At 48.0% G+C, this 24,792-nt stretch overlaps 1 protein-coding gene across 8 annotated transcripts in view; it reads right to left on the reverse strand.

The window, feature by feature from the left end:
* Positions 1-3,472: 3,472 nt before the first annotated feature.
* Positions 3,473-24,792, reverse strand: part of LOC128333130 (uncharacterized) — a 33,944-nt gene continuing 12,624 nt past the window's right edge. The window contains exons 2-15 of one of the 8 annotated variants that reach the window (XM_053268246.1): positions 20,955-21,041; positions 14,420-14,670; positions 12,666-12,844; positions 12,437-12,474; positions 12,037-12,153; positions 11,820-11,899; positions 11,382-11,472; positions 11,161-11,244; positions 10,394-10,498; positions 9,959-10,031; positions 9,533-9,580; positions 8,778-9,455; positions 6,645-6,736; positions 3,473-6,104 (exon numbers count right to left, since the gene is read on the reverse strand). In XM_053268246.1, coding sequence (XP_053124221.1) covers positions 9,451-9,455; positions 9,533-9,580; positions 9,959-10,031; positions 10,394-10,498; positions 11,161-11,244; positions 11,382-11,472; positions 11,820-11,899; positions 12,037-12,153; positions 12,437-12,474; positions 12,666-12,844; positions 14,420-14,457 — 858 coding nt within the window. In that variant the 5' untranslated portion in view covers positions 14,458-14,670; positions 20,955-21,041 and the 3' untranslated portion in view covers positions 3,473-6,104; positions 6,645-6,736; positions 8,778-9,450. Of the gene's footprint in view, positions 6,105-6,644; positions 6,737-8,171; positions 9,581-9,958; positions 10,032-10,393; positions 10,499-11,160; positions 11,245-11,381; positions 11,473-11,819; positions 11,900-12,036; positions 12,154-12,436; positions 12,475-12,665; positions 12,845-14,419; positions 14,742-20,686; positions 20,770-20,954; positions 21,042-24,536; positions 24,658-24,792 lie in introns of those variants that run through there. The other 7 variants (XM_053268245.1, XM_053268244.1, XM_053268240.1 and 4 more) reach the window with 7 other exon arrangements.

Here is a 24,792-nt window from a genome sequence, read left to right on the forward strand (position 1 = left end):
AGAGCCCCGAACCACTCGGAAATCAGGGACCGACGAAAGGGCCATCTGAGACGATCTAACCGGAAGGGATGTAACTGGAAAGGGAGAGGCGGGTCTGTAGGTAGACAGGCGCCAAGCCCTGCAAGGCTTTCAAGGTCAGAACCAGGACCTTAAATTGAACTCGGAAGCCAATAGGCAACCAGTGCAATGACTGCAGGAGAGGTGTTACCCATCATATTTTCTGGCACCCATGGGAAGGCGAGCTGCTTCATTCTGGACCCGCTGTAGCTTCCTGATCGTCCTCAAAGGGAACCCTAGATAGAGAGCTCATCACGGCAATCACCAAGAAATATTAGACACATAGAGCTGAGCTGCCACTGTCCCTTTCTCTCCACAACACCATCTCACACACAGTCTACCAAACCAGAGCTCTAGGAAGGTAGGCAGGCAGGCAGGCAGGAAGGAAGGAAGGAAGGAAGGAAGGAAGGAAGGAAGGAAGGAAGGAAGGAAGGAAGGAAGCCGAGTACTGCTTTTGTCAATCTGAGATCCAGCAAAACCAGGTTGTTATACTGACAAGAGAAAAGCATTACACTCAGTGCAGAGAAAAGGACATTACAGAATCAAACCTCCTTGCCTCCTGAGGCACAGCATGGAGCAGAAAACCCCCCAACCAAACCATCCCGCAGAAGAAGGTCAGAGTTCCACTGGGTAGGAATCTCCTGAGGGATCAGGTGTTCAGGTAGGTCCAGCTCAAGCTGCCTCTCCTTCAGCATGCACTGAGCCTTTTCACCCCGGTGGAAATGGCCGGCTATCTTGTGGCGATTCTCCACAAGAGCGCCATGGGAGCAGCAGGGTCCCGTAGCCAGGGTGTGTCCCAGGCTGTACATTGAGGCTAGCTATGGGCCCTAGCAGGACCTGTGTGGTGGGAGCCCCCTATTGCAAGTGCCCTTCGAATCCTGGAGGCTTGGGAGCAGCAGCAGCTGCTGCTGCTAGCCGAGGGCACGCCAGACCCATTGCTGCCAGCAGGAGAATGGACCCCCAGGTGAAAGGGGTCGCAGGTGCAGCACCACCACCATCGTCCCAAGACGCTTGGGGTCCTTTCCCCTGCTGACCCATGTAGGTGCAGACAGTACCTACTACCCAGTACTACCCAGTACCTGCTACCCAGTAGGTGCAGACAGCATGTCTATGGTCACTAAGGCACAACTTGAAGTGATCCCACACCAGGCTGCCACCATGCTCACCGGTCTGTGGGTGGTGAGGCTGCTGGTTCCTTCGGGAACTAAACCATCACAACTGGAGACTCGCATTGCTAAGGGGGATTGGGGGCATGGTGAGACCGATCTCCAAGCGCGACCACTCTGGTTGGGCTAGCAGCCAAAGCAGTCGGCACCTCCTCCACAACATGTATTCAACATCAGTCAGTCCCTGCTCATACCTTTGGCTTGTTCACACAGAGAGATGCAGCAAGTTCTCATCATCACTGGCGAGAAGCAAGCAGCCTGGCCTCTGTTGGAGGGTTTCCTTGTCTCAGGTTCAGGATTACATGTCAAAAGGATCTTCACTTTCAAAGAGTGTTCTAATCGGAGGCACCTTCAGCATGTTCCAGGTCAAGATGCAAGTGCCTTACAGTTCTGTGTCCCCCTTGTGAGGAACAAGCAGGGCTGGTGCTACCGTTAGGCCAACTAGGCAGCAGAGTGCAGACCCCAGACCTCAGGGGGTTGCGGAGTGTCGAGTGTCAATGTGTTTGCCTAGGGCGCAAAAGAGTCTGGCACCGACCCTGGGAACAAGTGCACCAACATCCTACTGTGGGTTTTTTCTGCTAGTTAGATTGTCTTCAACATATTCCAAAGCCCAGCTTTCTAGGCCATATGGAAGTTTTGATGCTGTCCATGAGATGTATTTGACATTACGAGAGGGAGGGAGGGAGGGAGGGAGGGAGAGATAAAGCTCTTCATTTGTCTCTGCTCAGGAGACTTCCGTGCTCCTTTTGAAATTGAACGTACTGTAAGGAAGTTGCTATTATCAGCTCTGCTGTGGAAAACAAAACTACACTTCTCTTGAAGATGTGACCACATTTGTTACCACATGAGAAACAACAGACGGATCAGGAAGAGGTGTCAATCCAGCAGAGAGCAGCATGTCTTGACACCATGCAGAACTCAGTAGCGAGAATCCCAAGGAAGAGATCCTTTTATACTGGAATCCTCAACTTCAGTTAGAAACTGTTGTTACAAGCAAAGAAGTGTGTACTGTCCCTCTCCTTGATCTGCCTGACAGCCTTGAGGTGCGTCAGGGAGATGAAAGAGAAGACCATGAATGGTTTTGTGCAAGTGCCATCCGCAGTTACATGCAAGAAGCCCATGTGCAAGCCTGTGCTGCCAAAGAGCAGAGCGGAGGGGAGGGCCAGCAGACCCACACACCTTTCTCCTCCCCCTGGTAGGCATGCTGGTCTATGCAAGTCTCTGTGCTTCTCACTCTGGTGGATGGCACCTAGCAGCCAATGCTTCACCGCACCTCGCTGAAGATAGAGTTCAGGATGAATGTGGCAGGAGCTGGTCACCCCCGGACCAAGTTTGTCATCTCCAAAGCCACAAAATCTTCAACACAGCAACACACTCTTGCTTTTTCTGTGCAATTCTCCATTCGGTCTAGAGAACCCGTGCTATCTGAGAGCTTCCTTTAGAGCAAGGTATGACCTGCTCCCGTCGGCTGTGCAGGCTTAGAGAATAAAGAGTATACCTAGGGAAGATAGAATCTGCCCTTGTGGTTAGAGGGAGATTGAAACCATCCAACATGTATTGCCCCCTGGTCTGTTTTACAGAGAGTTAAGACCCTCCCTGATATCTCCTTGTCTGGCACCCTTTCCAGGATGCTCAGGAGATTTTTGAGTCTCTTCGGGCCAGCAACAACATGCCTCCTGGCCATGAAGGAGGAGGATCCATGGAGAACAGGGCTTGCCTGTAAAACACAACCCTTTATAGCCCTCCCAGAGATGGTGATATGAAAGGAAACCCCTTCATTCATTCCCTGGGCCTGCTTTGGATCTTCTTTACAGATATCATGGGAGCATTGTGGAATTAAAAGGGCATGGCTGAAGTTGTCCTCAGGTTGAATTCAAACCCAGTTATCCATGGATCCTGTATCTGCGGACCGCTAGGGGCATTGGGAGTAGAGGCCGTGAGTGGGGGTCTCCCTCCACTATTCTACCTGCCTCTACTCTATGACCCCTGATCTGACTCTTCCGCACTTCCTGTGCTGATGAGTCTCAATCCTTCCTTTCCTGATCAATCAGGGCGGCTGGAAGGAAGGGCACGGCCCGCTCCCCACCCGTTCAATGTGTTGAAAGTTGCTCTTTATGGAAGGAGCGGAGGCAGCAGTGCCCGGGCTGATGCCTTGCCTGCACAAGCTCCAAGCGATGTGCTTGCATGATGGCCAGTTTGAAGAACTACTCCGAGAGAGAGAAAATAAGATTCCAGGATCAGAGTTCCAGTATCGATTGATTGATTTTATTGAACGTATTTATGTACCACCCGAAACGTATGTCTCTGGGAGGTTTACAATAAACAGTACACATGAAAGAAAAATAAAACATGAAAATCGTTTATTGTCCTTGCTTGGTGTCAAAATGTGAAAGACACCAATTTTTGTATGATACTGAAAACAAAATCCCGCAATTAATGCATCCTTTATTGGCTCTGTTGGGCAAAATGAAGAAAGCATCTCAAAAGGGAAAACCTCTTCTGGCCATGACTTCCTGATGGGGGAAAGAAGGGCTGGATAAGGGCCGCTTCTTGGCCATGCTGGTGATGGACTTCCTGGCCCCTGCTCAGCGGTCGCTGCAGCGGTGCTGGCGAGAGGGAAGACAGGGAATGTGGTGGCACTCACGGCAGGAATCAGCTGGACCTGCTCGGCTGCTGGACAGTGGAGCGCCACAGGATAGATCCAGCCCACGGACCCTGAGTTGGACATCCCTGTTCGAGGTGGTTGTGTCTTATAGACAGGTCAGTAGAGTTGAATGACGTCTTCCCTTTCATCTATGGGCCAGATCCCATTGGGCTGTACATTGGGTAGTGAGGTCTTGCAGTCTCATGCCTTCACAGGTATCTTCCATGGTTGACTTCGATGTACTGGAGGGCTTCACACGGTACACGTACCCTGAGTTGTATGAACTCGGTCCAACAGAGTGTGGATTTGGAAAACAGGGACCTATGTAACATAAAGGGGAGGAGGGTTAACGCAATGCAGTTTTAAAAAAAGCCTTGCCATGAACTGGAGCACAACTTCTTGTGATGCTGTTATTTGGAAGAACTGCATGCAGACAGCACTGTGTGTGCTGTCAGCCTCAATTCTGTGTGTGCACCGACAGCCTAAATTCTGCCACAGGCAAGGTTGAGTTCTGCGATGGGATAACTGGTGCAAATTAAACCACTTCCCATTCTTTCTCTCACTTTGAACAAAACTATTGTGCTTCTGTTGACTATAGGAATGGAAAGGGAAGGGTACACAGCCATGAAGTTGTGGCCTCTGGACACTGGAAATCAACAACAACAACAACAACAAATATTTCTATACCACTTTCAACAAATGTTTCCAAAGAGGTTTACATAGAGAAATCATATATAAATGAGATGGATCCCTGTCCCCAAAGGGCTGACAATCTAAAAAGAAACCTAAGAGTCACTGGAGGTGCTGTGCTGGGGGTGGATAGGGCCAGTTACTCTCCCCCTGCTAAATGAAGAGAATCACCATGTTAAAAAGGTGCCTCTTTGCCCCGTTAGCAGGGTCCTTCAGCATTCAAGGTCCAGGGGTCCTTCAACAGTATCAACATCCTCTTAAGAACCATTTGCGTACCTTTCTAAAATCACAGTGCCTAGACATTGGCTTTTTGTTTCAAAGAGGGACAGAAAGCTGAGACTCAAGAAGCTGAATTCTGTAAGCGGATTCTGAAGACATTTTGGCACTTAAAAAATGCTGAAAATGGTCCCAATAACTACACAGCTCTGAACAAGATTCTTCTGCCATCCATCCTCTTGCAGTCAAAGCTCCACATGATTGACCCTTCCAAGAGAATTAACACCTCTTTGGGAATATCCTTTTTTGTATGTATGAGGGCAAGTTGGGTTCCAGCATTTTTCAAAAATGGTAGGGCATGCTATTCAGTTTAGCCCTCCCTTTCTTGGCTCCAGGTGCTGAAAGAGCTTCAGGTACTCCGAGGGAGACAGAGGCCTGGGATCTCCAATTGGATCTGAAGGTGTGGAACCCCATGCGATGTCCAGAGCTGTTTCAGCATCTTCCTCTGAGGCGGATTCTTCAGTTCAGGAATTTGGTGGTAGAGGGTCAAGGTCCGGCTGCTTAGGTGGTTGAGTTCTTTGATCTCTTGACTGAGACCAAGACCGGCAGTGCTGAGGAGAATGTGATCGGGACCGAGCGTCTGGATGGTCCAATCTCCCCGGATATTGGTTTCGATGTGGAGCCCAAGAGCAAGGGTGAAGATAGCGTCCTCTATCACCAATGCCAGATCTGTCGTCAAAGAAGTTAGTGGAACGATCGGGCATGATCAGATGGAGAGTAGTCTCAGTGTCGAGGTTCTCAGTAGCAATATGCTGAATCCTATGGGATAGTGTTTTGGAGAGTACAGATGGTGAGGGGATTCCCTGTGGCCCGGAGAGCGTTGGTATCACGTAGGGTCTCTTCTAGATCATTGGTATCATGCAGGAGACTCTTTTCAGTCCGGAGGCAGCTGGTCTTGAGAAGATCAGCTAGTGTTGATGGTATCATGCTCCATATGTGCTTTGTCGATGTCACCTTCAGGATCGGAGGGTGATCTTGGTGTGACTTCTCTGGGGTCTCCCTTGTTGGGAGTGGAGCGGTCTCTCGAGTCTATGTTGGGATGGTAATGATCCCTGTCTTGGCCTGGAAGTCACTGTGCAGACTTAAGGTTTGTAGATACCCAAGTCAGCTTTTTTGGAATCAGAGCTGATGACCGAGACTTTTTTGTGGACTTTAGGCAGTAGAGATATCAGGGTGGGAGTGACGAGCTTCACGGGCCACACTCTATTGGCAGCACAGTGTAGTGTGTGCATTGGCTGAGGAATCTTTTCATTCGTAGTTGGTGAAAAATGCTGAGAATAGAAAGAAATAGAGAAAGACTTGATTTAGTTAGGATGCACATTCCAAAGTCCTGGGGAACCCTAGAAAAGGCTGGGTTTGGGTCAGCACCAGCTGAACCAGTGGCAACTGCAACCAAACCTCCCCAGATGATCTGAATAGGCAGCAGCAGGGCTCATGAAGAAGGTAGCATTTCCTTTAATATCTTGGGCCCAAGCCCCAGAGACCAGCCTGGCTGCTGTATTCTACATACATTCAGCATACTACAGACAAAAACTGCCCAAAGTACAGTGCATGGCACTAGTGCAGAATGTCACTAGCATATGCGCCACTGTTTCCAGCTGGTCTATCTCCAGGAATGGACACAGCTGGCGTATCAGCCTAAGCTGATAGAAAGCCCTCCTGGCCACTGCCTCAAGCTGAGAGACCAGGAAGAGGCTTGGGTCCAGAAGTACTCCCAGACTACATACGGGCTCTTTCTGGGAGAGTGTAACTCCATCCAAAACAGGCAGATCTAAGCCACTTCCTCTGTCCCAACTTCCCAACATGCGTACCTTTGTCTTCCTTGGATTGAGCCTCAGTTTGTTCTCCCTCATCCGGCTCATCACGGACTCCAGGTAAGTCTTTCGGGAAGTTAGGCCATTACCTAATGAAGTTGAGATAGAGAAAGAGGTTTGTGTGTCAGTATATGGATAACACCCTGCTCCAAATCCCGGACGATTTCCCCGCACCGTTCCATGTAGATATTAAAAAGCATTGGAGATAGAATGGAGCCCTGTGCAACCCCATACAATAGCTCTCCTTTGGAAGAGCAACAATCTCCAAGCAACAGCATCTGGGACCTATATGAGAAGTAGGAGTGGAGTCACTGCAAAGTGGTGCCTCTCACTCCCTACCCCTCTCCCTACCCCTTCAGGCGCTCCAGGAGGTGCCATGATCCACTGATATCAAAAGGATCGGCTGAGACATCCACAAGGATCCACAGGCTCACACTCCCCCTGTCAATTCCCAATTGGAGATCACCCAACAGGCCAACCAAGTCCTTCTCAACCCCATAGCCCACCCGGAAGCCATTTTGAAATGGGCCCAGATCATCTCCTTCTTCCAAGACTCCTGGAGCTGAGATGGCACTACCCTCTCAATCCCCTTGCCCTACCATGGGAGGTTGGAGACAGGCCTAGAATGGGATCCAATGCAGGTTTCTTCAACAGTGGTCTAATCATGGCCTTCCTGAGGCAAGGAGGCATCCTGCCCTTCCTCAGAGAAGCATTAATGATGCTTCCAAGACCTAATCCCATCACCTCCTTGCTAGATGGTATAAGCCATGTTGGGCAAGGATCAAGAAAACAGGTTGTCAAGTGAAGTCTCCCAAGCAGCTTGTCCACATCCTCCGTGCTCACAAATGGAAAATGATCCAATTTCACTGTGCAAGAGGAGCTGCCGGACACCTCCACAGTAGGCTCTGCACTACCTGTAGAGTCTGTTCCATTGGATGAAGAGAGTTTTTATCTGCAAACATCTCTTTAAAATGTCAAAGTGGGTAACTGATGGATCCAAATACTCATTCAAGGGAGGAGGGTCATGTACTAACCCTTTCACAACCCGAGACAACTCTGCTGAACGTGAGCTTGCAGAAGCAATGCGGGCAGAAAAGAACTGCTTCTTTGTGGCACGCATGTGATTGATGGATGGAGTGCTGTCAAGTCGGTGTCAACTCTTAGCGACCACATCATTTTGATAATGGAAAGTCAAAATGTTCATAATAAAAACGATTTTGCCATCCCATGAATTCTTTGCTTTGCATCAATATTGGGTTTCTGTATCATGTACCTTTTTCACATTAGAAGTAATATAGCTTCTCCTGCTAACTTGGCAAAGAGGTACCTTTAACTTGGTGATTCTCTTTATTTAGCGGGGGAGAGTAACTGGCCCTATCCACCCCCAGCACAGTATCTCCAGTGACAGTTGCTGGTGTCTGTCTTATGTTTCTTCTTAGATTGCGAGCCCTTTGGGGACAGGGATCCATCTTATTGATTTATTATTTCTCTGTTTAAACCTCCCTGAGCCATTTTTGGAAGGGCGGTATAGAAATAGAATAAATTATAAAAAATAAATACTTCCAAATTGGATCTATCCGGTTTCTAATGTCAGAAAACGAAATTAGAGCCAAAGAACATGTTTCCCATTTCAGGAGTAACCTGAAGGGTGTCTGTAAGGTGAGATTATTCCACTCAAATTCCACTGTGCTTGGAATTTGAGCAAAAGCTTTACAGATCCTACACATGATTGCTGTCTGGAACACAAGACCGAAGGGATGGAATCAGGATGACAGAAATGGGGATCTGCTAAGTCAAAGACAGCAGCCAAGACAGGAGGTTCATTGAGGCCAGGTGGGCCAACGTATATGACGACACTTGGCTTGGTGGATCCTGGCTGGTTTAGAGCTGCATTCAATGTTTGTGTACACTTCCATATGGGAACACGAACCAGTGATCCTGTTCTTACGTGTGCACGGAAGGTGTCAGGGTTTCCATATGAGAGCCACTTTCACTTTGACAAGCAACACTACTATAACACTGGGGGGAAACAAAACATAAAATTGTAACCCTCAAAAGAGTTTGCATTGGGGAAGACTTATTACTGAATGACCTCAAACCTGAAAGAAAGAGCCAGCTATTTGTACTTACATTCAATAAAATGAGAGAGAGAGAGAGAGAGACCTTTCCTCTAGGAACTGGGATGGCTGTTTTGGAATTTGGACTGTTAGCCCATCCATCAGTAGTTCTAGCCTGTCATGAAAGAAAGAAAGAAAGAAAGAAAGAAAGAAAGAAAGAAAGAAAGAAAGAAAGAAAGAAAGAAAGAACGTCACATGATCCAGGCCAGTCAATCTAATACAGCAGAAGTGACTTTCTTTCCAACTAGTATCATAAAGGGGAGATCGAAAAATACCCAACCCACCAACCAACCCATTCACAAGAAGCAACTCCAGACGCTCACGGCACATAGGCAACTAAGCAGGGGGAAAGTATCTTTTTTCCAGAGATTGGCATCGGAGGATAAAATGGGCCACAAGCTGGGGAAAGTCCTCTCCGCCTTTCCCTGTTCTTTCTTCTGTTTTTCCTCAGCATCCATTCCCTCAGAGGGATACCTGCAATCCTTCACCGGGCTCCCCAGAGCTCACCTGTCTATCGACAGACCTATCTTCTATTAATTGGCATAATTCTTAAGCGAAGCCGGTGGCACTCCCGACATCTCGAAGGGAATCCCGCAACATAAAGATGCATTGTGCAAAGCAGTCTGTCCTGAATCTACTGCCACTGGGTAACCAAGTTCTATTCTTGTTGGAGTAGTTGTTCTCTCTCAGCCTAGAAAACCAAACAAAAAGACAAAAGATTGAATGGCTATTCAACCACTCCCACCCGCTCCATTCTGATACTCATACAATTAGCAGACTCCTCCTCCTCATTGAAGTCCTCCAGGACAAGATCATCTGAAGGGAAGAGAAGAGAAAAGATTGGGTTTTCTTCTTTCAATTGGCTAAGAGAAGAGTGAAGGAGGGACAGGTCCATGTTGAATAAATGAGGAGGTTCTAATGGGTCACTTTTTGCACTGGGATTGCCAAAGCGGAAAACAAGCATGGCTTCCAGACCTCGCACTTTAGCTGCAAGGACTTTCCCAAGAAGAACCGTGTTTGCCCATGTGAGAGGGGTTGGGAGTTTGAAACATGCCCACTCGGGAGGCCTGCCACAGAGAGGTCAGAGCAAAACTGGGGCTCCTTGGACGAATGATGACCTTTGTCGCCCAGGCCCATTCTGGGATTCCAAGGAGACAGTTCTGCCCTCCCCACTTCCCTGGAAATTGGCATTACCTTTGATGGTGCTTTGAATCAAATGATGAGTCAAGTCATCTTCAATGCGCAAGAGAGCCTTGTGTGTGGTCAGCTGTAGAAATAAAGACGGACATGTTTTTTTCATGTCAGTGTGACACCATATCCAAAGCAGTGAAGAATTGAAGATGATCCCGTTGGGAACAAAGCTGAGGATTCCCAAAGATGGAGTGTGGCTCTTCTGGGCACTGGGCAGCCAGAAGAGACATGGGGTGGGGGCGGGTGACAGCTCTGTCCTGTTCCTCCTCTTCCTCGGTGAGCCGCAGTGGAAACAGCCCCTCTCCAGCAAGTGTGCTGCCAGGCTGCCCCCGTGTGACCAGGGACCAATGGGAGGTCTTCTTCTGAACCTGGAAGCTGACAAGGGGTCCCAGAGGATGCTGAAGCAGAGCCAAGCCATGTCCACAGCAGGGTACTTACTTCCACATTGGGCAGTCTGGCCACATGCTGCAGGACGTAGACGTAGGCTTCTCGGCCCAGAGCCTGCAGCCGGGGCTCCTCTGATTCAATATACCTGTGGAGCTCCTGTGGGTTGAAACAGCAGCTCAGAGTCATCGCACTGGCCTAAATCATCCCTTGCCATGCTACTGAGAGCTAAGCCCGGAAGGAATTTGTTCCACTACAGGAACATCCCTTGGTTGTGTCCCAAAGGAGTCTAAGGAGGATCAAATTCCATATAAACATCCCCCCCCCGCAATAAAGTTGACATATTTCTGAATTGTCATTCAGAATTCTAGAAGTCAATTCTAAAGTTGATCAATATTTCTGAAAGTTGCTTATGAGAGTGATGGTTTTCTCTGTCTTCTCAGCCAGTTGTCTTCTAATAAGGAAGTGACCTAGATGTATCTTGAATACACCAAGTGGATGGGGTCTGCTGCCTCTTTCTGTCAGACCACGTTCGGATGTGGGAGAGGATGAAGACAGAAGCCCCATTCACACCTTATGTTGCACACTCGGACCACGAGTGGAGAGTGCACAGGGGCAGATCTGGACACAGGGACTGCAATTCATACATGCTGTTGAATAGAGGCACTGCTTGACACTCCCTCTCTGTACCAGGCCTGTGAGGGGCCCGTGCCCAGGTTCACTTTGAAAAGAAATGCAACTACAGTCACGCACGTACCAGCGTTCAGACACCTGCACGCATCTACTACCTAACGTCCCAATAGGGCTTTCATTGCGCTTACCTTCAAGATGTCAATGGTGCTGTAGACAGAGGGGGCCTCCTTCAGCAGCCCCCTGAGCATCTTCTTAAAGGATGCCATGTTCTCCTTCGAGGGGGGAAAGAGAAGATCAGTCATGAGTAGGAGACACAACCGGTCTTGAGAATACAACATTGAAAAATCACTGGTACTGACAGTGCTATCACGTTTTCTTCGCAAGAGAAAAAAGCCCAAGAAGAATTTACCTGGGTCCCTGGGTCCACTTGGTTCAGCCCAGACACCGCCACATTGAGGACTGCTGCCTTGAGATTGAATGGCATAGGCGGCTTCATTTTGCTGGAGGGAGAAAGATGAGATTTCGTAGTGTGAGGAGGTCTGGTGATCCAGCCAATGGAAGCTCCTCTAGAGAAGAGGAACATGGCAACCCAGCAAGCGTCAAAAACGACGACAGGTCTGTGATGGTTTCCCTTCTTTTTTCCAAAAATGACCAGTCCCCGTCTGGGGAGGCCCTGGTTCGCAAGAGGCCGTAGTACTTAAGAAGATTTCTTTCTAAAAGAAAAACCTTCACATTAATGGCCATCTTTTGGGAAAGGGGAGATCCAGTTACAGATCTGGCCTGGTTTGCCACTGCCCTTTCCTGACACAACCCCCTCCTATTTAATCCCCGTGGGCTTTAAGCATACGTGAGTTCTGTGACGGCGTCCAGGCTTAACCGCAGCAGGAACCCAGGGTCCGGATGCTTTTTGACATCCTCCATAATTTCCTGGCAGAGATCAAAGAGCAGAAGAGAGGTGGTCACTACCCACGGACTTCCTTGCTATAGCTCCATCCCCAAACACACACTTTGGACTGAGCCCTCGCTTGGGCATTCCCTTCCATTCTATGCCACATCTCACTCACCAGTACGGCTTCCACAGCCTCATCCTTATCATAGGTCAGAAGCTGACCACCCTGCGACCTGATGTCTTTGACGTCTTCTATTACTGCTGACAGGAACTGGGTCCAGCTGAAGATGACCTGAAAATTAGAAGCACTGAACTGTTAGTGATGGAAGGACTCTCCGTGCCTTCCTGGAAATGGAGCGGGCACCCTTACTTGGTGGGCTGCTCTCAAGTCCTTTCTGGGGACACCACCCGCTCCATGGAATATTCTGCAGCTGTTGCTTCTCAGGGAGAGTGCAGAACTGGGAAAAGGATCCGAGCAAAGAGTGGGTGCTCCCAGATCCCGGATGGAAGAAATGCCTCTCACAGGAATGTCCTGAGCTCTGTGGAGGAAGGTGCTCTCCTCAATGGTTCCCTACCTCAGCTCTGTCCACTTCCTCCTGGATAGTTGTCAAACCTGGAAGGGAAGAAGAATGGGAAGGGAGGGGGGATTCAGGACTTGAATTCCCATGAGGAATTAAGCAAGGTGAATTCCCTTTGTTGCAATTCAGGCTGGCTCCCGGGCTCCCAAGCACCAGCTGTCCCACACTCCCCAAAGATTCAGCCCCAGACCCAACCATTCGCCAGGAGCCTGGGGCACCTCCTCACCGATGGTGACTCCCGAGACTGCCGGGGTGCCGCCTGAGGGAGTTGGAGGTGGCGCTGGAGTTGGCTCAACCCGCTTGCTTCGTGGCCAGAACCTCCCTCTGGGGGGCTTGCCCTTTTCGGAGTCACTGCTGGGGGAGGTCTTAAAGAACTTTCTGCAGCATCTGCAGACTCTTCGCAACCTAGAAGAGAGCAGAGAGAAGGTGAGAATGGGTCTCTAGTCAGACCTGTCCGGGAACAGAGGGAGCAAGGCAAAGCTGTTATGCAATCCTACTAACCGTGCAAAGAAGCCTTTCCTCATCTTCTCCCCCATTTCCCTCCCTGTCTAACTATTCCCCCCTGAATAACTATCCCTCCTCTTACTAAAAGCTGACTGTCCCTCCCTCCCCCCCTAGATCCCTCCCCAAACCACCCCAAACAAACAACAAAAAACAAGCAACAAAATAACAAACACTAACACTAACTGTAACACTGAATGGATAAATAAATGGATAAATAGATCAATCAATCAATGGATAAATAAACAAATAGATGAATAAATAGATGGATCAACAGAAACAGAAACGGACTCTCTAATACACTCTTTCCTCGCTATCTCTCCAACTCCTCTCCACCTCGCCTCCTCCCTCCTCGCCTGATTCACCCACAAAGAGCAGCTGAGCTCCGGTGGTGTCATAAAAGAGGATGTGTCATGAGCCTCAGCAATGGCCATTGGTCCTCTTGCCTCTAGTGGTTGCTTCAGGACTTGGAGGCATCCCCTGCCAAGCGGGCAAAGAGGCACCTTTTCAAAGGGCTGATTCTCTTTATTGAACAGAGGCCACACGGGGGAGCAGTTGGCCCTACCCACCCCCTGCCCAGTAACCCTCCAGTGGCGGTTGCTGGTGTCAATCTTAGGTTTCTCGGTAGATTGTGAGCCTTTGGGGGCAGGGAGCCATCTTTATTCCTTTATTCTTACTCCACTTAAACTGCTTTGGAAACTTGTGTCGAAAAGCGGTATATCAATAGTAGTAGTAGTAGTAGTAGTACTAGTAGTAGTAGAAGTTCTTCCAAACCTCACCCTTCCTGTTCATATGTCTGTTGATCTGAGAAATCAGAGGACTCTCTTCCCCACCATGTTGAAAGCAAAACCACCACAGGCCCCTCAGAGCAGACCCCTCCACCTCCGCCCACTGCCATTCATCCCGAGAGCCACCTTGGTTGCTGGGATGTGCTCTTGTTTCAGCACGACACGGGGACTCATTCCTTCAGCGCAATCCTGACACTGATTCTCACCTGAGGGGACACACATCACTTTGCTGGCTCTGCCCTCTGGCCACTGCTCTCTGCTCTTTCCAGAGTGTGGCGATGCTGTCACTTGCCTGCCAGGAGGCAGCGTGGAGCAGGTCGGTGGCTGCTTAGCCTTCTCCACTCTGCCTCTTCATCGCTGACTTTGGCATTATTCAGCGGAGGGTGGCGGAAGAGGCAGCAGCAGGATTCTCCCTCCCTCCCTCTGAATCTCAAAGTCAAGAGCTGATGCCCCAAGTGGAAGGAAGCTCTGAACAGCTGCCTGGCTTCCCTCTGGACCCTCTTGTTTGGGGAACAGCAGGGCTCTCCTTCCCATGCTTGGAGAGGAGGAGACCCAGTGGAAGTGAAGGAGGGAGGAGGCTACTGACGTAATAGTGCAGCAGTCAACCACAGAGAGGCAGCCGCTTGTCTTCTCCATGCTGCCTCTGGAGTCATACTTCAAAACCTGCTTGGAGGCAATGCATCAGTCATACCTGGAGGGTCCAATATTCAGGTAGAAGAATGAGTTCATGGATGCTGCAGTTGGTCCGTTTGGGTGCACACCCAAGGAAGAGAAGTCTGGAAATGGCTTGAGTGAAGTGTATGTGCAGGTTTGAAGGGGTGACCTTCAACTTCTCTGAGAAGTGGGATGTCTCTTTCAGGTGGAGAGCAAAAGTTCTCTGAACTCTTAACGGCTGAGTCCTCACCAGCTCATCAGGTTGACAAGTAGAGGGAGTTCCCTGTCCTAAAAAGGGCGAGTGGGCAACCATGAGGGTCAATCTCAAGTGTTGTTTAGCTTTCCACAACTGCTTGGATACCAACATTGCTCGCTGCTATAAGCTGCAGCTACATTGCTTTCATAGGGCTGTAGAGCTGACAACTGATATTATGGTTAACAGCACAGCCATTGCCTGATGACGTTTGAAGACTTGGGGAAGTCTGTTTCTGGTCAGCATAGCTCCAGAGATGACTGACAGTCTGTGTACACAATAGAAAGGAGGATACCCGTTTCTCACAGACAGAGAAGCAAACAGCAGGTTGGATTGAAAGAACGGGAAACAGAAAGAGAGAGAGAGAGAGAGAGAGAGAGAGAGAGAGAGAGAGTCTTTCATTGTAGCAACCAGGAATGAGAGGAATCGTTTTGTTATTGAGTCAGGCGCTACCCCAAACATCCTGAATTCCCCTCAACTGTTGATAGATTTAGACAAAAATGACAAAGTTGCTGTTTGGTTTGCTGATGGGAAAAATAGTTATTCATCCAGGAGAGGAACTGCTGAACTGTCTAGTAAGCAATTGGATGGGGAAATGGAAAAGATTTTGATCCAAGATGCCCTCTTAGTCCCTGATATGGAGAGTAACTTGACCTCTGTGGGAGATGGAGTCAATCAAAGTTGCAAAGTGACTTTGCAGGACAACGTTTGCTACATCAGCTAAGAAGGATGATTTCCTGATGCATAATATATATAGCCTATATGCATAAAGATGTGCTTTTTCAACTGGACTGTGTAACTGAACAGGCCAGGCTTGCAGCCTCATGCAAAGACAAGAACTGTTCGACCATATGGCCGAAAAGACTAGCACATAGGCAAATCCATGTGATAAATGAGCTTGGGGGAAATGGCATTAGGAAGGACTTTCAAGTGGAGTCATGCAGAGAAGCTGCCACAAGGGGTCAGTGTTGCTTACTGAATCAAGGGGTGAGAGCCAGCTTTTCTGCACAGACAGAGTCACAGTGTCCTTTGGAGCTAATACATTCTGATGTCATAGAAACATAGGAAGCTGCCATCTCCTGAGTCAGACCATTGGTCCATCTAGCTCAGTATTGTCTACACAGACTGGCAGCGACTTCTCCAAGGTTGCAGGCAGGAATCTCTCTCAGTCCTATCTTGGAGAAGCCAGGGAGGGGACTTGGAACCTTCTGCTCTTCCCAGAGCGGTTCCATCCCCTAAGGGGAATCTCTTACAGTGCTAGCCTCCCATTCATATGCAACCAGGGTGGACCCCAACCTTCTCCCAACCTTGGAGAAGCCGCTGCCAGTCTGTGCAGACAATACTGAGCCAGATGGACCTATGATCTGACTCAGGAGATGGCAGCTTCCCATGTGTTCCTAAGTCCTTGCCACTCAGATTGCCAGCCAAAGCAATAGACAAGACATCATCTGAATGATGGCTTGGGCACAAACCCTCTCTAAAGCATGTCAAAATGTTTGGATAGAGAGCTTATGCATACGTACCAAAGGCCAGGAAAACCAAACTCAATCGCAACTGTGAACTGGGAGTCTTGGTTAGATATCCGCATGGCCAAAAGGGATAGAGAACCCTTGATCCTACAAATGGAGAGGTCAGGATATGCAATGTGGTGTCTTTTGATGAGAGACAAGGGCCAACTAGGGATGATGTGCCAGAACTTGTGCCAGAGATCCACAAGCCCATTTGAAGGAGACATGGAGAATCCCAGTTCAATTGTCACATGTACACAATGCTTCTAAGTGTTAGCAACAAGATGGAGATCAGATCTTTGGAGGCCGTTTTCAGCAGCAGCTCCCTGGTGACCACCAATATCTGGTCTGACTTTTCACACTCTGATTTGCTTGCAGAAAAGCTTTGCCATATATGGGCAAAGCTTAAGTACACCAAAATATACCTGGGATACCAATAGGGCTGGCTCATTCTAAGAGAATAGCAACTGGCACTTGTATTGTGCCAGCTCAGATGCAGCTCTTTGATTAGAACATTGAAGTCCACTCCCCTCTTCCACATCAAGCGTGATTTCTGTGCATGACAAGCCACATCAAACAGCTTGAGATTTCCCATGTGCAGCCTGGCTTGCTCTGTACAGGCCTCTGCTACAGGGTAAACTATGATGGAGAGAGAGAGAGAGAGAGAGAGAGAGAGAGAGAGAGAGAGAGAACTCTGCACAAGAGACTTCCATGCTCCTATGGAATTAGGTCAGAAATTGCACTTACTGTAAAGAGGCTACTACTCTTAGAGTTGGAGATGGAGTTCCAGTGCATCGACCTTTTGCACCAGCTCTCCTAATGACCACTTGGGGTATTGGGCGTAGAGGTAGTTAGTGAGGGTCTCCTTACCTGTCCCTGCTTGCCTCTCCTCTATGGCCCCTACCTCGACTCCTCAGCTATTCCCAGTCAAGAGTCAGTCCTCTTCCTTTCCTCTGAGAGAGTAGATGGAAACATCTCTCTCTCCCTTCCTATTCATTATGTAGCTGATAGATAGGACTAGGTTTTTCCTCTCTAAATGTACTTCACCAATACATCTTTTTCGTTTAGATTGTACAACAATCTCCATGTGTCTTCTTCACATAATGGCAACAACTCAACTCTGCACTCTACTCCGTAACTGGTGTGGGTAGCTTCCTTTTGGCGCTTTGCTAATAAGATCAATAAGATGCATAGCTATGTTGTGACCGGACATCAAACCAAGACATTTCATAACCACATGTTAAGACAGAGATCTACGTATCTATCTTGGATGCGTTTTTGATCACATTTTGTCTGTTCCTTTTGCTCTGTTAGTTACTGTTGTTGTTGTTGTTTTGTACTGAACGTGTGAAACAACCTTGAAGTGAACTAATCACAAAGTCAGATTTCTTGTAATAGCGAAAGGAAAATTCTAGCTTCTGTGGACTGCACCCCACGCCTATAGGCTTTACTACCTTGAAAGAAGTTTGCTTTTGCAACGGAAGGTTGGAAGGCCATTGCGGTAGATTCAGTCTAGAACACACAAGTCTACTTGGTGGCAGAGGTTAAACGGGTCATTGGTCAGGAGATCCATGTCTGGTGTTAGCAGCAGAGCAGATCCTTCTAGGGACACACCAAGGTAATTTGGGCATCCGGACCGCCCAGCCACGAGCCCCCACCCCCATGCGAGGCTCCCCAAAACTTCCTTTGGGGGGCCCACCCCACCAAAGTTCCATTAAAAAACCAAACCAAAGACTCTAATGGTGGCTGAGGGGTGGCAGCGAGGGGGGAGGGATGGTGGCTTGAAGCAAATAAACTACACGCCTGTGCAGTTTAGAGATCGTCGCAAGCCCGTGACGTTACGGGGGGCAACTCAAGTTGTTCGGAGGGCAACTCAAGCCACAATATTGTTCAAAAGTGAGCCAGCTGCATCCAGGTCAGGGTCTCCTTGGAAGTCCAACTGGCACTTTCCCCCTCTGTGAAGGAAGGATGTTGAGAAATGGAATACCGAAGCAAACAACTACTTATCTTATTTATATCTCATGTTTCAACGCAACTGTTCTCAAAGTGGTTTACATACAAAAAGGAGAAGAAAGTGGCCCCCTGTCCCCCAAAGAGCTGGCAATCTAAAAAGAAGCACAAGGGAGAAGCTAGTGCCAGTCACGGAAGGAATGCTGTTCTGGAGTCGCCTAACAGAAAACCTGAATTGGTCATAAAGGTCTGGTGCCAGCTGTTCAATGTCTCGGCATGAAAGAAAGAGGGCTTGGTGCTCGCATCACCAAATTCCAGATGTCCTCTTGTCTAATCAAGTGCTGAGCCTCCAGCAGGATTGTAAACTGAGAGCAGGATCAAGCCCCAAATCCATCCCTATGGCCATTGGTGCTCCTGTGGAGACAGCCTCTCATAATGCATGACTGAGCCACCTCTCCTGGGTTCAGATTCTCTTTCAGCCATGAAACACACTGGGTGGCCGTGGGCCAGTCACTATTCTCCGCCTAGCCTACCTCAGAAGGCTGTTGCAAGGATAACATGGAGAACTCTACCCTCACCGAGGAAGAGTGGGGTATAAATGTAATGGGGGTGGGGTGGGGTGGGGCAGCAGTCTTGATCTGGACCCCGGCTGACATCTGTGCTCAGCCACAAACTCATAGTTGGTCTTGAGCAAGTCACACTGTGATCCTGCCTGCCCACTGGTGAAACAGCAGCTATCATGACTCACCCAGTTATGTGCAGATTAATCCCACAAAGAAAATGGTGTGTACAATAAAAGATGCTATGTCAAGACTATCATCCAGCACTGCTGTCAGTACAGAGCGCTTCTCCAACCTCTTCTCTCCAAACCTCCTCATTACGTCAGTGTATATAGACTTATGCAATAATATACAAGACTTCCAAATGATTCGATTGGATTCCACGCAACACAGCCCAAAATCAAGCAAGATCAAAAGCCTGTCAATAGAATCATTGAGAAGTTCTGCTCCACTGGGCTAGTCTGTGAATTGGAATGTTTCGGATCTTACAGCCCTGAACTGAAGTATGCTTACTCAACGTAAGCCCTATTGATTTCAAAGGGATTTACTTCCAAGCAGCTATGTTTAGGATTGCTACTTTAATCTTACTTCTGCCATCTATGGATGGTGTGATACGCTTCAGGGAGTAAGACATTTTAATTTCTAGTTGAGATAAATGATGCTGAAGGTAAGAGTTTCATTAAAAAGGAAGAGCTGTGAAAGTTCTTCCCTTTGGGGAGATTAATCATGTTTGTGGTCGTCCAGCTGGAATAGGAGAAAGACTGAGCAGGTCCACATAAGAAGGCCCCAAACTAGGTCCTTCTTCGTTCTCTACATTAGTCCTCAGCGCTCTCCTGACTGTCATTTGGAAGTAGTGTCATCTTTTCAGGTGGCCTCGTCTTTTAACTTTAAGCTGATCTGATCAGAAAAGGTTTAGATACAGCAACTCAATAGGGCTTCAATGTTCTCCAGTCATCCAAAAACCTCTTTTTCAGATGAGAGTTGAGATGCTTTCCATTTCCAGTTCTACTCTAAAAAGCACGGAAATTCCAAGCGAAGGTGGCCATGTTAAATTCCGCACCATAGAAGCTGTCAAGACTTTCTACAGTCTGGGAGCGTATGGTGGCTTTCCAAAAGAGGCTCCATGCAGCCACACTTTGCCTTGATCTCTCAGCTGGACATTGGGCTGGGGAGGGATGTGTCTAGGCAGACATTCCAGAATTGCAGCTTCCCCAATCCACTTCCTAGAGATGCCCCAGATGAATTTCTGCCTGGTGCACCTCTGCAAGGCACGGTGCTTCCCCCAGCTGTTATGTCGCTTCATAAATGTCTGGGCAGAAATTCAAGATATATAGCAGTCTCACTAATAGTAAGAATAAGAATGCAAATAAGAATAAGAAGAATAAACTGTACTTATTAAGATAAAACAAAGAAAAAATTAAATCATAACAGATTGAAAAGGGGGGAGGGGTGAAGGAAATACAAAATACAATACAGAACCATTTCAAAGTCATTGTTAAAATCAATCATGTAATATGATATGATATGGTATGATATGTATTCTTAAAAACATATAATACTTCCAGGCAGCTATTCTCCTAGCTTTAGGAGCATTAAAAAGAAAAGGAAGCAAATGGGCGATCAGACAAACTCCTCCTTTTCATGGAAGTTCTCGAAGACAAGGCCATCTGAAGAGAAGAGAAGAGAAGAGAAGAGAAGAGAAGAGAAGAGAAGAGAAGAGAAGAGAAGAGAAGAGAAGAGAAGAGACATAATATTCCGATGTTAATTGATTTAGGTAAGGAGGGACTTCTACATATTGAACAAATGGAGGAGGGTCTAATGTGTCACTTTTTTCCTTGGGGTTCCCCAAGCAGAAGGCAAGCATGGCTTTCAGACCTCACAGTTTTGCTGCAAGGTCTTTGCCTGCAAGAACCATTTTTACCCCTGTGAGAGGGGTTGAGAGTTTGAGACGTGCCCACTTGGGAGTCCTGTCACAGACAGTCCTCCATAATTTCCTGGCAGAGATCAAAGAGCAGAAGAGAGTTGGTCAGTACCCATGGACTTCATTGGAATAGCACCAGCCTCAAACACACACTTTTGGCAGTCAGGTTTTGACTGAGCCTGCGCTTGGTCATCCTCTTCCATTCTCTGCCACATCTCACTCTCCAGTACGGCGTCCACAGCCTTTTCTCTTTCATACGACAGCATCTCACTTTCACAGGAATTGGCATCCTTAATACCGTCAATAACGGACGTCAAGACGTTCAGACACCTGCACACATGTACTACCAACTGTCTGAATGGGGCTTTCATTGCTCTTACCTTCAAGATGCTGATTCAGTTCCAGACAGAGGGGGCCTCCTCCAGCAAAGCCCTGATCATCCTCTGGAGCGCCTCAATGTTCTCGTTCTGGGGGGGGGGGGGGGGAGAAAAGCTCAGACATGATTATTCTATGCAGAAACCACATGCTTTTTTAAAAACAAAAACAAGTTTTACCACAAGCAAGCATTGTGTAAGACTATGTGTAAGACAAATCATATGATATTTATTTAGACTGCCTTCCTGCCTTCCTACTGTCCACCACCCTCTTGCCATTTTAAGCAAATCCAGACTCACAGTTTGATCAAAAATGTCCAGGTGTTCAGTTTTAAACATTTCCCCCCTCCGTTTCAAAACACTTAGGACTTCACTGTGAATATAGGAACTTAGGAACATCGGAAGCTGCTCTATATTGAGTCAGGCCCTTGGTCCATCTAGCTCAGTATTGTCTACACAGACTGGCAGCAGCTTTTCCAAGGTTTCAGGCAAGGGTTTCTCTCAGCCCTAAAATCTTGTCCTAAAAAAAAAAATAATAATAATCTTGTCCTGTCTGGGAGATGCTGCCAGGGAGGGAATGTGGAACCTTCTGCATGCAGTTTTCAAACATTATTCCCTAAAGCAGCATATTATTGTCCCTTGGACTGTGTTAGGGATGGGGCTGTATTTCAGTGGTAGAGTATCTGCTTAAAGATGCTGAAGGTCCCAGGTTCAGTCCCTGGCATCTACAGGGAGAGCTGGGGGAAACTCTTGCCTGAAACTCTGGAGTGCCACTGCCAGACAGAATAGACAATATTGAGATAGATTGGGGTTCCCAACAGGGGGTACAAGTACTATCAGGCTATCAGAAGAGCCAGCGTGGTGTAGTGGTTACAGTGCTGGACTAGGACCAGGGAGACTCGAGTTCAAATCCCCATTCAGCCATGATACTAGCTGGGTGACTATTGGCCAGTCGCTTCTCTCTCAGCCTAACCTACTTCACAGGGATGTTGTGAAGAGAAACTTGTGTATGTAGTACACTGCTTTGGGCTCCTTGGAGGAAGAGCGGGATATAAATGCTAATAATAATAATAATAATAATAATAATAGTTGTTGTTGTTTTTGTAAAAAGATTGCACAGACTGACTACAAACAAAGGCATGACAAGGTAGCAGGGATGATACACTGGAACATCTGCAAAAAATACAAGCTACCTGTAGCCAAGCATTGGTGGGACCATAAAATTGAAAAAGTTGAAGAAAATGAAGATGCAAAAATATTATGGGACTTCTGACTACAAACAGACAAACATCTGCCACACAATACACCAGATATCACTCTAGTCAAGAAGAAAGAAAAACAAGTCAAAATAATCGACATAGCCATACCAGGGGATAGCAGAATAGAAGAAAAAGAAATAGAAAAAATAATAAAATACAAAGATCTACAAACTGAAATTGAAAGGCTGTGGCAGAAAAAGACCCAAATAATCCCAGTAGTCATTGGCGCCCTGGGTGCAGTTCCAAAAGACTTTGAAGAGCACCTCAACACCATAGGGGCCCCAGAAATCACCACCAGCCAAGTACAAAAAGCAACTTTACTGGGAACAGCCTATATTCTGCGCCGATATCTATAACAACAGCAACAACATTGACAATAAAATTCAGCCATCGCAGGTCCTTGGGAAGGACTCGATGTCTGGATAAAACAAACCAGTCAATAACACCTGTCTATGGAAATAAATCAATAAATCAATAAATCATATCGAGGGGGGGCTCAGAGCCCTCCTGCCCCCCCACTGCAGCTGTGCTCCTTGTTCTCCTTCTCAGGATTGCCGGCTTGAAGCTGATGTGTCCTCAGTGCTGTGTCTGCTGCAGAAGGGGAGGGAGCAGCGTGAAGACCCTCCCCCTCCGCTGCTGATTGGCTGGCTATGTGCTGAAGCTCAGCGTATCCCTCCTCCTCAGCCTAAGCGACAGGCTTCAGAAAATTGCACTTGTCCCATGAATTTCAATCAGGCTGCTTATGAGTAACTTAGTGTGGATGTGAACCAGTGACTGCAATAGTCTCTGTACCACTTAAATTTGTGTTTTTGTGTATATATGTGTATACACACACACACAATTAAGTGCAGCAGCTATGAGATGGGCTACTCCAGTCACTGACTGGCTTAAATCCAGATTAAGTTGTCTGATACAGGGGTGTGTGTGATTTTGCTCCCAAATGGGGCCCTGTGGCCCCGTTTGGGAGCGAAATTGGCCAGCACTACCTTTGCAGTGCGGCCAGAGCAGCTCCCCCTGACTTTTGAAGGTGAACGCAGCGCTGGCCAACTGAGCTCCTAAACAGGGCCACGTGGGCCTGTTGGGGAGCAAAACTACACGCCTGCATCTGACATCAGACGCAGGGGGTTTGGCTGGAGGGGGCCACGGTGGGGGCAGCACCTGGGTCACCGCTGGCCTCCCTCTGCGGCTGACTCTAAGCAGTCTTATGGAAATGAATGGGACAAGTTGACTTGTTCTCTTCATTTCAATGGGAGTACTCAGTCACCGGTACAGCCAGCAACAGGGTCTCCGTCACTGACGGGAGTACGCACATCTCTTCATGTTCTCCACCAGATCTACTTTCCTCTCTCCCCCTGCCGTGTTTCACTTCTGGAACTGTAGACGGACGTTTGCATATCAGCAGAGCCATCAATAGTCCCCCAAGGCCAAAAGAGGCCCAGGGAAATGCCAAGATTTCCAGCTGAGTCTGGTTTCAACCAAACCATTCGCCTCCAGCACCTGTTCCGCTGTTCCTCCCCCGGGAGAAATGTTAGTGCAATTAGATGGCCAGTGACGCCCACAGTTCCTCGAAACGGCCACAAGAGAACGAATTAAGGAAGTAACACGGCTCAAAATTGCCAGGAGGTAAACATCACAAAGTCGGGAGGCCTGGAAACTGCATGGATGTAGCTGGACTGGATTTGGTTGTAATGTGTTCATGATGTAATGTGTTCTTTTAAAAAACATTTCCTAGACTTTGGTGGAAGGCGAAAGGCTGAAATCCACAGACATGTATTTGTTAAAAAGAATCTAGAGGGTCAAGGTGAGCAGGAGGAATGGGGACTTTATGAGTCTTTGTTCTTCCCTTTCCCCATGCCTTTAACTGCCAGAATCAGCCAGAAATGTCATGGGCATGGCTACCTGCTGATAATCCCAGGTAATTAATTGTCCCAGGAGAATGACAGACTTTGGCCTTCTACCCATTCACACCTGCTCAGTGAAGTGCAGTTAATCATTCTGCTCAGTGAAATCCAGCTAAAACATTTCAAGGTTGCAGGCAGGAGTCTTTCTCAGCTCTCTCTGGAGATGCTGCCAGGGCCAGAACTTGGGACCTTCTGCATATACTCTAGCACTGAGCTATGGCCCCATCCCCTGGGATCTTGGAGAGCTGCTGCCTGTCAGAGCAGGGAGTTCTGGGCTAGCTGGACCAATGGTCTGACTGGAGCCAAGCTAGACATGGCAGTGGCAGAGCAGTCTCTCTACATGCAGCTCTCACTCTCACACAGTCACGTAAGAACTAGGAGGAGGGAATCTGATTCAAGTGCTGAATCATCTCCTGTCTATGCCTTACCTCCCCATAATCTGTCCTCAATGTCATTTTTCTCTTGATTGATTGACTAAGTACCGTCAAGTTGGTGTCAACTCTTAGCGACCACATAGATGGATTCTCTCCAAGATGATCTGTCTTCAACCTGGCCTTTAATGTCATTCAGTGGTACGTTCATTGCAGCCGTAATTGAGTCCATCCACTTTGCTGCTGGTCCTCCTCGTTTTCTCTGTCCTTCAACTTTTCCCAGCATTATAGACTTCTCAAGGGAGCTGGGTCC

The sequence above is a fragment of the Hemicordylus capensis genome, chromosome 7, assembly GCF_027244095.1.
Source record: "Hemicordylus capensis ecotype Gifberg chromosome 7, rHemCap1.1.pri, whole genome shotgun sequence".
NCBI lineage: Eukaryota > Metazoa > Chordata > Lepidosauria > Squamata > Cordylidae > Hemicordylus > Hemicordylus capensis.